Source organism: Ursus arctos, unplaced genomic scaffold (assembly GCF_023065955.2).
Source record: "Ursus arctos isolate Adak ecotype North America unplaced genomic scaffold, UrsArc2.0 scaffold_26, whole genome shotgun sequence".
Taxonomy (NCBI): Eukaryota; Metazoa; Chordata; class Mammalia; order Carnivora; family Ursidae; genus Ursus; species Ursus arctos.
In genome coordinates, this window is record NW_026622941.1 from 4,056,415 (window position 1) to 4,072,112 (window position 15,698).

A 15,698-nucleotide genomic window follows, 5' to 3' on the forward strand; every position below is an offset into this window, starting at 1 on the left:
TCATTGGTCATGAACTTTGTAGGCTGAGAAAGTTTGCTAAAAGTAGCCAAAGTTTATAAGTCTCATGAGGATTGGTTCATACTAACCAATATGGTAAGTGATGAATCTAAACCAGGGGATTAATTTACTAATTTCTAATGTACTCTGTACGAGAGTCAGCTATCATCACAGCCCTGTCAGATAAGTGTGTGGCAAGTTTACAATTAGAGAAGTGGCCTGGTGAGTTTGAAATCAGAGCAAATGGAATTTGTAAAATGATATTTATGGTAAATATCATTGTGTAATCATATAATTAATTCATTTCTACTAAGGCGATACACCCGCCGACGGAATGAGATAGGTGAGTATCTGACCGGGCCACTCCTGCCTTGGATGGTACTAGACACACTAGGTAACTCTCGCTGTAAGTTTTAGCTTACCCTATTTCCACACAGACCTTTTCCCTTCTCTTAACTCATTCTTTCATCGTCCGGGTTTCAGTAGTACTGAGTAGGTTAGTTTCTTTCATATTTGTCTTTTTTCCCCTGATAGTATAATCTTAGGTTTTAATGTTCGGAAATCCTAGGTTTACAGATAATTTGCACATGGCTATTTTTGTCCAGTATAGGGTTTTGAACAGCTTTATTGAGATCAAATTCACAGACTGTAAATATATACCCACTTAAAGTGCAGTAATGATTTTTAGACCTTGTATCAAATGGAATCATACAATACGTGGTCGTTTGGGAAGAGATTCAACCGTGTTGTCGCCTCTGTCAGTGCCTCAGGCCTTTTTATTGTTGAATAACATTCCTAGTTGTGGCTACACCACATCTTGTTAATCCATTCATCAGTTGACGGACATTTGGGTGATTTTCACTCTGGCTATTACCGGTGATGCTGCTCTGAGTATTCGTGTACAAGTTTCTGTGCGGAGATGCTTTCGTGTCTCTTGGCTGGTGTTTCTAAGTATAGGTATCCCAAGGCACACCTAATACACCTCGGGTAACAGGAGGGCAGTTCCTGGGTCATAGGGTAACTCTCTGTTTCACATGTTAAGGAGCTGCCAGACTGTTCTCCAACATCACTGAACCATTGTACACATCCCACCAGCCATGTCTTTGGCCCCGTTTCTCCACATCCTTGCCAGCACTTATTATTGTCTGTCTTTGATTATAGCTATTTTAGTGGGTACGAAGTGGTATCTCACTGTAGTCTTGATTTGCATTTCCCTAATGACTAATGATGTGGAGCATTAAAACGTACTCAGTGGCTCTTTGTTTTTTTTTTTTTTTTTAAAGATTTTATTTATTTATGTGACAGAGAGACAGCCAGCGAGAGAGGGAACACAGCAGGGGAGTGGGAGAGGAAGAAGCAGGCTCCTAGCCGAGGAGCCCGATGTGGGACTCGATCCGGCAACGCCAGGATCACGCCCTGAGCCGAAGGCAGACGCTCAACGACTGTGCTACCCAGGTGCCCCTCAGTGGCTCTTTGTATGTTCTCTTTGGAGGCGTGGAGAAATGGAGAAAACCCATTTTTAAATTGGGTTATTGTCTTTTTGTTGTTAAATTCTAAGCGTTCTTTATATAGCCTTGATCCAGGTTCCTTATCAGAAATATTATTTGTAGGGGCGCCTGGGTAGCGCAGTTGTTAAGCGTCTGCCTTCGGCTTAGGGCGTGATCCCGGCGTTCCAGGATCGAGTCCCACATCGGGCTCCTCCGCTGGGAGCCTGCTTCTTCCTCTCCCACTCCCCTGCTGTGTTTCCTCTCTCACTGGCTGTCTCTCTGTCACATAAATACATAAAATCTTAAAAAAAAAAAAGAAATATTATTTGTAAATATTTTCTTCAGTTCTGTGGGTTGTCTTTTTACTTTCTTGATGGTATCATTTTCAGCATAGAGTTTCAGTTGATTTTTTCTTTTGTCTCTTGCACTTTTGGTGTCATCTCTAAGAAACCATTGCCTACCCAAGGTTATAAAGACTTGCCCCTGTGTTTTCTTCTAAGAGTCTTACACTTCCTATGATTTGTTTTGAGTTAATTTTTATATATGGTGTGAGATGAGGTTCCAACTTCATTCTTTTGCGTGGGGATACCCAGTTATCCCAAGCACCATTTATTGAAAAGATACTCTTTCTCACTGGGCGTATTTTTCTTTTATTTTTACTAGTTTCACTGGGGTACTCATTTTTTTCTGGGTATGTGGACACCTTAGCTGGGACAGGTTGTGAAGATTTTTAGGCTCCTCCAGCGATGTTCCTCAGACGCAGACGCACTTTAAGTGAAGAACATCTATGCCATCTGCTGGACAATGGGTTGAAATACAACGCAGTCCTTTTGGGTCAGGTTGCCCATCTGTTTGAACCTATCATTCTAAGAGAGGTGGTCTTCGGTGTACTGAATTGATATTTTAAGAAGTGTGATTTAAAAATTTTGGCCTTGTCTTCTTATGATCTCACTTTGTGGGCCAGGAAGATTAGTTATTTTTAGCCAAACTGTTAGATCACGGGCAGCCGTTCTGATCTTTACCTGGTGGTCAGCCAGTCTATTCCAGGGGCGTCACACTGTAACCACCCCACCAGCTCTAGGGAGTCTTTGTGGAAAAGTGAGAATGAGTGATGTCACGCTCTCATTAATTTGAGGCTTGCCTGAGCTTTATTATTTTATAAAATGAAGCCCTCTGTCAGAATCCCTGCCCCCCCCATCTACTCTCCTTCTTTCCTCACTTATTTTGGAATTACCATTCAGTATTTTGCTCCCTGAATGATAATAGGACGTACCACCACATTCTGGAGAAGATGGATTCTTTGAGTTATTCAGTTTCCAAGGGAATTGGGACATTTAAAGGCTTATGTGACACAGTCCTGAAAGCAATATTTTGGTTGCGCTTACGGCATCCAACAGTCACCTGCGGCTCTCTTCCTGACTGCCCGTCTTTCCTTTAACGTTGTTGATGAGGCCTCGTTGACAGCTTTTTAGGGCGGGTAAAACGTAAATGAAATGTGAATTGACATTGCCGCCTAGAAGCTCAATCAACACCTACCTTCTCCCTCATCCAAGCTATGTAAGGGTGATTAGAATGCTAAATCAGGCGACACTTTTCACCAAGATGGCAATTTGGTAGATATTTTATGATTTTTCTCTTGTTTACAAATTTGGACAATTGTGGGATATATTTAGTGCTGTAACGTGGTAGCTTTAGCCCTGGGGTTCACAGTTCAAATCTACGGGGGTTTGTTAGTTGTTTTCCCTCAGGTGGTTGATCTAAATGAGTTCGACCAGTATCGAAGTTGATGAAGAACGGCTTCACCAGATGCATTCGCAGGATCTCTGTGGTTGAGAGTCTAGTCCGTTCTTTACGGGCCTAAAAACTTGGTTTTGTCGGTGAACCTAAATGTAACCAGGTCCTTTGGCACAAACTCCCGCTAGTCAAATTCACAACAGTCAATTATGAAACCGGGCACTATTAATTTACAATGAGAACTCCGGATTTGCCAGTATATGTTCATCTCTGCTGGTCATGATTCCCTGTTCCTGGAAATATGATACCTAAGAAGTTAATTGACAAGTAGATGGCTGATTGGTAAGCAGGGTATCTGGGGAAATAGAATTAGTAGTGCCGAGGGACATTTCATCAAAGCCACGAAGAAGTCTTACGTAGTTTCTTGTCCACAAAGTGAATAAGCTCTCCTAGTAAATTGAATACTCTTGTCTACTAGTGTCAGCATTTCTCTGTTTTTGGACGGGTTGGATAAACTCTGCCAAATTGTTGTTCTTTGGCCCCCCTTTTCTGGACCAATACTTCTTCTCTTTTCCCTTTCCCTTCCTTTCTTTTCTTTTTTCTTTTCTTTTCTTTTCTTTTCTTTTCTTTCCTTTCCTTTTCTTTCTTTCTTTCTTTCTTTCTTTCTTTCTTTCTTTCTTTCTTTCTTTTTTCTTTCTTTCTTTCTTTCTTTCTTTCTTTCTTTCTTCTATCTTTCTTTCTTTCTTGAGAGAGGGGGGAGGGAGGAAGGGAGTACAAGTGGGGGGAGGGGCAGAGGGAGAGAGAGAATCTTAAGCAGACCTCCCCCACCACACACTGAGCATGGAGCCTGATGCTGGGCTCCATATCATTACCCTGAGATCATGACCTGAGCCAAAATCAAGAGTCGGGCACTTAACCAACTGTGCCACCCAGGCACCCCAGATGTCCCCTTTTCCATAGAACATTGTACTTCACATATGTTAACAAAATGGATTAGCTGTGGCCTGTGTTTTTGCTCCCTCTGTTGTTGCCAGTTATGAGACTATACAAGGCTAGATAACTGGCCACATAGAGCAGATGGGGGTTTCTCATGTCTCTATGTTTCATATTTCCCATCTCTTCAGCACATCCCCTATGTGAGACTTCAAGTTGCTTTGGGTTAGAAGAACACAACAGCCAGTTCTGTGGGGAGAAGCTCATCATAGCCGTTTGTATATTTCCTGTTCCTGTTACATTAAGGTCCATCTATTCATATTAATTCATGAGTTTCAAAATAATCTCAGAAACTTCAATTATTCCTTCCCAGCTTGCCCTAACCTTTACTCTTTCTTGATAGGATAGTCTGTTTGGGCACATTATCTTAGCTCCCTAGTCTTTTTTCTTATTCACAAGGTTGGGCAAAGAATACTTCTGTTTCTTCCATGTCCTTTGAATGAATCCACAAGCTTTCGTCAGCCCCATTGAGGAAAAACATATTTCCTTTCCTACTGATAGTCTCAAACCTTGGAGTGACTCTTTTTTCTTGTAGCACTTTTTAAAAGCTGTATCAATGAAAAAAAGTAAGTAGATAGCTTTTTGCCTAAGAAACAATGAAGTAGGTTATAATATCTTTGCTTTAGAATCATGGCTTAATTTTTTAGCTTGGAGTTTGGCACTTTCTTATTCTGAAATATCCCGGATCCATAATAATTTCCAGGTGTTATAAGCTCTTATTTGCCAAAGCTTAAAAATAATGTATGTGCTAGTACCTTCCTTTTCATCTTGTTAGATTTTTTCCTCATAGTCTCTCATGCTTTTTCCCCTGACTTTCCTTGATGCCATAGTCTCTATGTCATTTTTAGCCCCAGTGTTGATTGCTTTCTATTTGGAATGTTCCAACTGTAATTTTTTTCCCTTTTTATCCTTGGCCCAGATTTGTTTGATTTCTAATTATGTAAAAACGAGCAAGAAAGCAAAACTTACTACTCTGTAGCTGATTAAAATAGGAAAATAAGTTGAGGTTTAGAGGATAATAGGTTTTATTTTTTCTTTCAATCATAAAAGTAGGAAAATTTAGGAAAAAATATAGAAAACTACAAAAAGGGGGAAAAGCCATATTCTGCAACCCAAAGTAATCATCATTACTGCATTTCTTCACCTTTTCCCCTATGCATAAGTGTTTATACATTTTAAACTGGTGACCGTGCTTGGATAATAATATGATAATTACTATAAATATTTTAAATAAACTTGGATCATGGCCTCAGCTAGGCTAGAAGTGCATTTGTATCATTTTAAATAGATCTTTAAAGGTATTTGGTAAATATTTATTAAACGAAACGAGTGAATCCTTGTCCCTTTCTGTGCCTCAATTTTCCCATGTCTCAAGCAGGATAAATTAGTTTACAAGAGGTTTGTGAGGATTAGTGAAAAACTGTAGATGTTCGAAGCAGGTAGGTCTTGTCATAACTCTCCTGGCTATCATACCACATTTTTTTTCCCCTAGAGAGCACTGCTGGAGAAGAAGCAGAGAAAAAAACGCCTTGAGCCACTCATGGTACAGCCAAATCCAGAAGCAAGGCTACGTCGATCAAAGCCAAGAGGTGGCGAGGAGCAAACTCCTTTGGTGGAACCTCACACCCCACAGAACGATGTCATCCTGCATGGTGTGTGTTTAGGCAGCATCTCTTCCCACTTGGGTACAGTTTTCATAAACCTAGGAGAAGGCAGGAAGATTCTCAGATGGACCAGAGGGACAATATTAGCATCGTTACTAGGTACCTTCGTAAATTTTCATGATCACGTTCTGGGTCTTTGAGTTACAATAAAAGCAATGGTTTAATCAGTGGAGGATCTTTGAAGTTTGTGTCCGTCCTAGAACTGGGTTGTTTTCATTGCCAAATGAGTTAGTCCAGAAGGGCCTATTTGAGGAACTTACAGTCTTGATTGTCGCATCATGGCAGAGTTAACCATGACGCCAGGAGTCGTAGAGAGCACCCAGTCTCCCGATAGGACTCAATGGACCACGTGAGGTGGTGAGCTGTTGACTTAGACAGGACCTGAACTTTGGCAGACCTACTTTGTTTTCACGCTCTCATTCTTTAGTTTCTAAAGCGTAACATCAAGTATATTTTATTTAGTAACACTCAGAACATGTTAATAAAATGAACACTGGTGTGAGTTACTCTATTAACAAACGTCCGCGTGGATGTTCAGGAAGGAGAAGTGAAATGCTTGGGTGGTTCTTAATTTTGAGCACATACACCGAAACCAGCCAGCCAAATCAGAGATAACACTTCCCTCTTTTTTCCTCTCTTTTGGACCCTAGGCATTGATGGTCCAGCTGCCTTCTTGAAGCCAGATGCTCAAGATTTGGAAACCAAACTTCATGTTCTCTCAGTAGGCTCTTCTGCTACAGAAGAGGATACCGAAGGAAGTGTTGATGGGGAAAGCACTTTGGAGACTGTGTCCAAGCCAGATCTCCAGGAAATTCTCCAAAAACATGGTGAGGATTGGTAATGATTGTAAGGCAGTTAATCATCTTAGCCGCATATAATCTTTTCCTTTCCTTTGTTTCATTGTCAGTTAACAATCTAGATGATTCAGAATTGCTTGGAGTATAGATTATGGCTTTACAGAGGTGACAGTATTAGGCATCTTTGACATCTGAGAATTGACTATTGTCAACCATGGTAGTATTTACCCTATTGCCTGAGAAAAATAAGATAATTACAGATAAATTATCAGCAGCATTAGCTACTATATGTGACTATTTGTTTTTGACATTTTATTTTTAGTTCCCACTGCCTTCTTTTGACAAAGTTGCCACTCAACACCCCTACTTGGCCTCCATTTCAAGTTTTTGTGGATCTAGTGATAAGGGGAAAGAGAAGTAGTGGCTGAAGAGAAACACAAATTGGATCAAGATATACTTAGGCTAATACTTTTCTCACTAGAGCCTACTTTCTGCCAGTTGGAGTTACCACTTCCAAAGATATTCCTGTACATTTCAGAGATCTCTTGCAGTTTTCTTTCCTTCTTAGAAAAATGATTTTCTAGTGGGAAGAAATTAAGTGTCCCCTTTTCAGATGAGAAGACTGAAACCAGTCATGAATAAATATTTGTTGGGTACCTACTTAGTGATAGGTAGACATTATAGGGCCTGGGCTGTGTGAATCAGGAGATTCTGCCAGAGAATGGTAGAACAGATGTACATTCAAACAGATTCACATATTCATTCATTTAGAAAATACGTATTGAGTATATACTGTATATTAGGCATTGTTAGAGGCATGTAGGTTACAGTAGTAAACAAGGTTCCTGCCCTCCTGAAGTGTTTATTCTAATTGAGGCATCATGTACTTAAATAGCCAAGAGAGCATTGAGAGGGGTACCTAACCCAGAGCTGAAGGTTTGGAAAGCTTTCCAGAGAAACTGATGTCTGAGCTACAGCCTGGTACAGGAGGAGGAACTGGCCAGTTCAGAATGGCTGGAGCATACATTGTGAGCGGGTGAGGTGGGAAGAGGGACTAGAGAGGTGAGCCTGGAGGGGTAATTGGGCTCTGATTATATAGGCCAGTGTAGGCCATATTGGGAATTTGGACTTTATTTGAAGAGTAACTGGAACCTATGAGGGAATTTAACCTGAGGAATATTATCAGCAGATTTGGGCTTAATGGGAAAATTGAGAAAAATTACCCTGCACCATAAAGAATTAATTGGAGGTGGGTGGGCAAGTGTGGAAGCAGGAAAGCTTAGGGAGAAGATGTTTTGGCTGGTGGCCTAACCTAGAGTTATAATGTGGTATATGCAAGAGTAAAAACCCGGGAGAAACAGAATTACATTGCCAGGGCAATGAGAAGGGACAAGGAGCTGGGGTTCAAGCTGAGCCAGGAGAAACGCATGGTGTCCTGTGTACCACTGCATCTCTCAGAGCAGTTGCACACCGACATTTTGAGTGTCTCTCGTATGTCAGGCACTTGACATACATTATCCCAATTAATTTAAAATTTCTAGGGGCGCCTGGCTGGCTCAGTTGGAAGAGCATTTGACTCTTGATCTCGGGGTCGTGAGTTCAAGCCCCACGTTGGGTGTAGAGATTACTAAAAAAGTAAATAAATAAACTTGAATATTTGTAACAGTTCTTTGAGGCGTTCATATATATTAGTCTGTCCATTTACATGTAAGAAAGTTATATGTATTACATATGTAATTATATGTAGCCTCTCAGACAGGCTAAGTAATTTGTCCTTGGTCACACTGCTGGTAAGGTGACAAACTTGGGAGGAAGAAAGAACATGTGCAAAGGCATTGGGTATAAAATCGTGATATGTTGTGAAAACCAGGACAGGTGGTGGGAGCACAGGGTGTGCCAGCGGCTGTGGTGAAGGGGGTCAGAGCATAATTCTGAGACTCGGGTTCCTGCTTGGTTCTGAATCTCAACTCTGCCACATCTGGCTGGGAAAGGGGGATCACAGCTTCACTTTCCTCTGCCTCTGTTTCCCTGTGTGTAAGTGGAATGTGATTGTGGCACTTCCCTAGTATTTTACTACCACTGTTATTACGACAAAAGAAAGTGAACGATGTGGAGGAGTCAGAGCAAAGACAGCCTTTGTTGAACCAGAAGCTAAGTATCGCCAAGGCATCGAGCTGAGTAGTGGCAGACCTAGATTTTCTGATTCTTAGTCTAGTTCTATATCCCTTACTGTAAATACTGAGTTGTCCCCTTTCACCTATAAAGTGACTGCTGTGTTGTCTTTCCTAAGAACTGGCTTTTTGGTACCAGATGGATTAATGCCTTTTTACATCTCAACAAGTTGCATCTTGACCATAAAACCCATTGAGCATTTTCTTGATTAAGATCTACGATGTGTCAGTTTGGCAGATTATGTCCCTTAAGTGGGTCCAGTTTGGTTTTTCTACAAGTTTGGGAGAAATTTTTGATCTCCATCTTAAGACACATATTCACATAAGCTGAGTTCTTGGTATAAAAATGGCATTTGCAAACATAGTACTAAGTGAAAATATCCATGATTGTGAAGTTTTATGCCTTTTTGCTACAAAAGAACAAAAGCTTAACATTTTAGAAAACAAAAGAAAAAATGTCCTTCACAAAATAATTTTTTTAGAATAGTTTTATTGCGATATAATTAACATACCATACTATTCACCCATTTAAAGTGAACAGTGGGTGTGGGAGGGGAAGATGGCAGCAGAGTAGGAGGGCCCTGGGCTTACCTCGCCCCATGAATACAACTAGATAACTATCAGATCATCCTGAATACCCCAGAAATTGACCTGAAGACTGGCAGAACATACTCCCAACTAAAGGTAGAGAAGAGGCCACATTGAAGAAGGTAGGAAGTGTGGAGACACGGTTTCGGAGAGAAATGGATCATGACTGCTGTGGTGGGGATGGAGCTGCAGTCATGGAAAAGGGCAAGAGACAGACTAACACACAGGAAAACAAATCCCCAAAGCAATTGGCTTGGAAAGTGAGAGGAAAGTGATGGAATGAACAGCAGGCTAGAAGAAGCGGAGGAACAAATCAATGACTTAAGAGACAGGAACAGAAAATAATCAAGAGAGAGAAAAAAGAATTATGGAACACTGTATAGACTTTGGCAACTCAGTGACTCCATCTAGTAACATTCGTATTATAGGAGTCCCAGAAGAAGAAGAAGAGAGAAAAGGGGGCAGAGAATTTATTTGAGGAAATAATAGCTGAAAATTTCCCTAATCTGAGGAAAGAAACAAATATCTACATCCAGGAGGCACAGAGCACCCCAACAAAAACAGAGCCCCACCAAGACATATTGTAATTAAAATGGCAAAATATAGTGATTAAGAAAAAAATATTAAAAGCAGCAAGGCAGGGGCCCCTGGGTGGTGCAGTCAGTTGAGTGGTGGACTCTTGGTTTTGGCTCAGGTCATGACCTCGGGGTCGTGAGATCGAGCCCTGTGTCAGGCTCTGCACTCAGTATGGAGTCTGCTTGAGACAATCCCTCTCCCTCTGCCCCTCCTCCCTGTACGCTCACTCCCTCACTTGCTCTCTTTCTCTCAAATAAACAAATAAATCTAAAAAAATAAATAAATAAAAGCAGCAAGGCAAAAGAAGACGCTTACGTACAAAGGAAACCCCATAAAGATATTCAGCGGATTTTTCAGCAGACACTTTCCAAGCCAGAAAGGAGTGGCATGATATATTCAAGGTGCTGAATTGGGGAAAGCCTGCAGCCAAGAATACTCTTATCTAGCAAGGCTATCTTTCAGAATAGGAGAGATAAAGAGTTTCCCAGACAAACAAAAACTAAAGAAGTTTGTGATCACTAAATCGGCCTTGCAAGAAATATTAAAGGGGACTCTTGAGTGGAAAGACCAAAAATGACAGTATGAGGGTAGGAAACACAAAAGCAGTAAAAATGAATATTTCTGTAAAAAATCAGTCAAGGAACTCACAAAATAAAAGGAAATAAAATATGATACCATATATCTAAAATGAGGGGAGGAGAGGAATAAAGAATGGTTTCAAACTTAACCACCAACTTAATATTGGCTGTTATATGCAGAAGATATTATATACAAACCTAATGGCAACCACAAATCAAAAACCACTAATAAATATTGCAAAGAATAAAGAGAAAGAAATCCAAATATATCACTAAAGAAAACCAGCTAACCGTGAAAGGGAGAAAGACAAGAAAGGATTCGACAAATCCTTCAGAAAGGATTTGTCAGAAACAACCACAAAACCAGTAATAAAATGGCAATAAATACACATCTATCAATAATTAGTTTTGAGTGTAAATGGACTAAATGCTCCAATCAATGACATAGGGTGACAGAATGGATAAAAAAACAAACAAACAAACAAGACCCATCCATATGCTGCTTACAAGAGACTCATTTTAGACCTAAAGACACCTATAGATTGAAAGTGAGGGAATAGAGAAAAATTTTCATGCATATGGATGTCAGAAGAAAGCCACAGCAGCCATACTTATGTCAGACAAAATAGACTTCAAAACGAAGATTGTAACAAGAGACAAAGAAGGACACTATATGATCATAAAGGGGACAATCCAACAAGATGATATAACAATTCTAAATATTTATGCACCCAACATGGGAGCACCGAATACATAAAACAGTTAACAACAAACATAAAAGAACTAAATGAAAATAATACAATAATAGGGGACTTTAACACCCCACTTATATCAATGGACAGATCATCCAAACACAAAATCAAGAAGGAAACAGTGGCTGTGAATGAGACAGTGGACCAGATGGATTTGACAGATATATTCAGAATATTCCATCCTAAGACAGCAGAATACACATTCTTTTCAAATGCACATGGAACATTCTCTAGAATAGATCACATATTAGGCCACAAAACAAGCCTCAACAAATTCAAAAAGATCAAAGTCATACCATGCATCTTTTCTGACCACAATGGTATGAAACTAGAAGTCAACCACAAGAAAAAAATTTCTGGAAAGACCACAAATACATGGAAGTTAAACAACATGCTACTAAACAATGAATGGGTCAACCAGGAAATGAAAGAAGAAATTTAAAAGTACATGGAAATAAATGGAAATGAAAACACAGTGGTTCACAACCTTTGGGATGCAGCAAAAGCAATTCTAAGAGGCAAGTTTATAGCAATACCGGCCTATTTCAAGAAGCAAGATAAACCTCAAATACACAACCTAACCTTACATCTATAGGAGCTAGAAAAAGAACAACAACAACAACAACAACAAACAACCCCTAAAACTAGCAGAAGGAAGGAAATAATAAAGATTAGAGCAGAAATAAAGGATAACCTAGAAAAAAACAATAGAACAGATCAATGAAGCTAGGAGCTGGTTCTTTGAAAAAATCAATAAAATTGATAAACCTCTAGCCAGACTTGTCAAGAAAAAAAGAGAAAGGGTTCAAATAAAATCACAAATGAGAGAGGAGAAATAACAACCAACACCACAGAAACACAAAGAGTTATAAGAGAATATTATGAAAAACTGTATGGCAACAAATTGGACAACCTGGAAGAAATGGATAAATTCCTAGGAACGTGTAGCTTACCAAAACTGAAACAGGAAGAAATAGAAAATTTGAGCAGACCCAATTACCAGAAAAATAAGTAGCCAAAAAAATCAGTAATCGGAATCAGTAATCAAAAAGCTACTGATAGGGGCGCCTGGGTGGCTCAGTCGTTGGGCGTCTGCCTTCAGCTCAGGGCGTGATCCTGTCATTCTGGGATCGAGCCCCGCATCAGGCTCCTCTGCTGGGAGCCTCCTTCTTCCTCTCCCACTCACCCTGCTTGTGTTCCCTCTCTCGCTGGCTGTCTCTCTCTCTCTCTCTGTCAAATAAATGAATAAAATCTTTAAAAAAAAAAAAAAAAGCTACTGACAAAAGTCCAGGACCAGATGGCTTCACAAGTGTATTCTACCAAACATTTAAAGAAGAATTAATGCCTATTCTTCTCAAACTATTCCAAAAAATAGGGGCACCTGGGTGGCTCAGTCTGTTAAGCATCTGCCTTCGGCTCAGGGCATGAACCCAGGGTCCTGGGATCAAGTCCCACATTGGGCTCCTTGCTCAGTGGGGAGCCTGCTTCTCCCTGTCCCTCTGTCTGTCTCTTCCCCTGCTTGTGCTTTCTCTCTGTCAAATAAATAAATAAAATCTTAAAAAAAGAAAAAAAAAACTACTCCAAAAAATAGGAGAGCAAGGAAAACTTCCAGATTCATTCTGTGAGACCAGCATAACCCTGATACCAAAACCAGATAAAGATGCCTCCCAATCCCCCAAACCTACAGGTCAGTATCTCTGATGAGCATAGATGCAAGATCCTCAACAAAATACTAGCAAACTGAATCCAACACTACATTAAAAAATCATTCACCATGATCAAGTGGGATTTATTCCTAGGTTGCAAGGGCGATATTTGCAAATCAATCCACATGCTACATCACAGCAATAAGAGAAAGGATAAAAAACCATACGATCATGTCAGTAGACGCAGAAATAGCATTTGACAAAGTTCAACATCCATTCATGATAAAAACCCTCAACAAAGTGGATCCAGGGGGAATATACCTCAACATAATAAAGGCCATATATGAAAAACCCACAGCTAACATCATCCTTAATGGGGAAAAACAGAGCTTTTCCCCTAAGGTCAGGAAAAAAAAACCAAGGATGTCCAGCGTCACCTTTTATTCATCATAGTACTGGCAGTCCTAGCCACAGCAATCAGACAGCAGAAAGAAGTAAAAGGCATCCAGATTGGTAAGGAAGAAGTAAAACTTCCTCTATTTGCAGATGACATGTTACTATATGTAGAAAACCCATAAGACTTCACCAAAAAACTGCTAGAACTGATAAATGAATAAAATCACAGGACACAAAGTCAATGTACAGAAATTTGTTGCATTTCTATACACCAGTAATGAAGCAGCAGAAAGAGAAATTAAAAAAACAATCCCATTTACAGTTGCACCAAAAATAATAAGATACCTAGGAATAAACCTAACCAAAAGGTGAAAGACCTGTACTCTGGAAACTGTAAAACACTGGTGAAAGAAATTGAAAATGACACGAAGAAATGGAAAGACATTCCATGCTCAGGGATTAGAAAGAACAAATATTGTTAAAATGTCTATACTATCCAAAGCAATCTACACATTTAATGCAATCCCTATTGAAATACCAACAGCATTTCTCACAGAGCTAGAACAAACAACCCTAAACTTTGTATGGAACCACAAAAGGCCCTGAATAACCATAGCAATCTTGAAAAAGAAAAACAAAGCTGAAGGCATCACAAGTCTGGACTTCAAGTTATATTACAAAGCAGTAGTAATCAAAAGAGTATGGTACTGGCACCAAAATAGACACATGGATCAATGGAACAGAATGGAAAAATCCAAAAATGAACCCACAATTAAATGGTCAATTAATCTTTGGCAAAACAGGAAAGAATATCCAATGGGAAAGACAGTCTCTTCAACAAATGGCGTTGGGAAAACTGGACAGTAACATGGAAAAGAATGAAAATGGGCCACTTTCTTACACCAATCACAGAAGTAAATTCAAAATGGATTAAGGACCTAAGAGAGACCTGACACCATAAAAATCCTAGAAAAGAACACAGGCAGGAGTAAGTTCTCTGACCTCCACTGTAGCAGCTTTTTTCTAGATAAGTGCCCTGAGGCAAGGGAAACAAAAGCAAAGATAAACTGTTGGGACTGCATCAAAATAAAAAGCTCTGCACAGCAAAGGAAACAACAAAATTAAAAGGCAACCTACGGAATGGGAGAAGATACTTGCAAATGACGCATCCAATAAAGGGTTAGTATCCAAAATACATAAAGAACTTGTAAAACTCAACATCCAAAAAACAAATAATCCAATTAAAAATGGGCAGAAGATGTGAATGGACATTTCTGCAAAGACATCCAGATGGCCAACAGACACATGAAAAGATGCTCAACAGCACTCATCATCAGGGAAATGCAGATCAAAATCGTATGAGATATCACCTCATACCTGTCAGAATGGCTACAATCAACAACATAACAAGTGTTGGCAAGGATGTGGCACTGTTGGTGGGAATGCAAACTGGTGCAGCCACTGTGGAAAACAGTATGGAGTTAACTTCCTCAAAAAATTAAAAATAGAACTACCCTATGATCCAGCAATTGCACGACTATTTACCCAAAGAATACAAAAATGCTAATTCAAATGGATACATGCACCCCTAGTTTATGGCAGCATTATTCATGATAGCCAAGATATGGAAGCAGCCCAAGTGTCCATCAATTGATGAATGGGTAAATAAGATCTGGAATATATGTATTATATGAATATATATTCATATTTTATATGATTATATATAATAGGACTGTTGTGCAGCCATAAAAAAGAATGAAATCTTGCCATTTGCCATCACTTGGATGGAGCTGGAGGGCATAGCGCTGAGTGATGTACGTCAGTCAGAGAAAGACAGATGCCGTATGACCTCACTTCTGTGGGATTTAAGAAACAAAACAAATGAGCAAAGGGAAAAAAGAGTGAGAGAGAGAAAGAGAGACAAACCGAGAAACAGACTCTTAACTATAGAGAACAAACTGATGGCTACCAGAGGGGAGGTTGGTGGGGGATGGGAAATAGGTGATGGGGATTAAGGAGTGTGCTTGTCTGATGAGCACCTGGTGATTATAATAAAAATTTAAAAAAAGGAAAGAAAAAATTTGTAGTGTGTGTGGTGAGGGATGTTAGCTAAACTTAATGTGGTGATCATATCACAATATATACAAATATTGAATCATTATGTTAGATGTCAATTATATCCCAATAAAAAAATAAAATTAGAAAAAAACCAAAGTGAACAGTGAACAATTCGGTGGTTCCAAATCTATTCACAGAGGTCTGCAGTCATCCTTACGATCAGTTTTAGAAAATTCTCACAACTCCCAAAAGAAACCTCAT

General features: G+C 39.6%; 1 protein-coding gene across 4 annotated transcripts in view; it reads left to right on the top strand.

Moving 5' to 3' along the window:
• Positions 1–15,698, top strand: part of TULP3 (TUB like protein 3) — a 68,927-nt gene that overhangs the window by 40,840 nt on the left and 12,389 nt on the right. For 2 of the 4 annotated variants that reach the window (XM_026502669.4, XM_026502670.4), the window contains exons 3-4: positions 5,704–5,863; positions 6,526–6,702. In XM_026502669.4, coding sequence (XP_026358454.2) covers positions 5,704–5,863; positions 6,526–6,702 — 337 coding nt within the window. Of the gene's footprint in view, positions 1–311; positions 341–1,307; positions 1,453–5,703; positions 5,864–6,525; positions 6,703–15,698 lie in introns of those variants that run through there. The other 2 variants (XM_026502672.4, XM_057318775.1) reach the window with 2 other exon arrangements.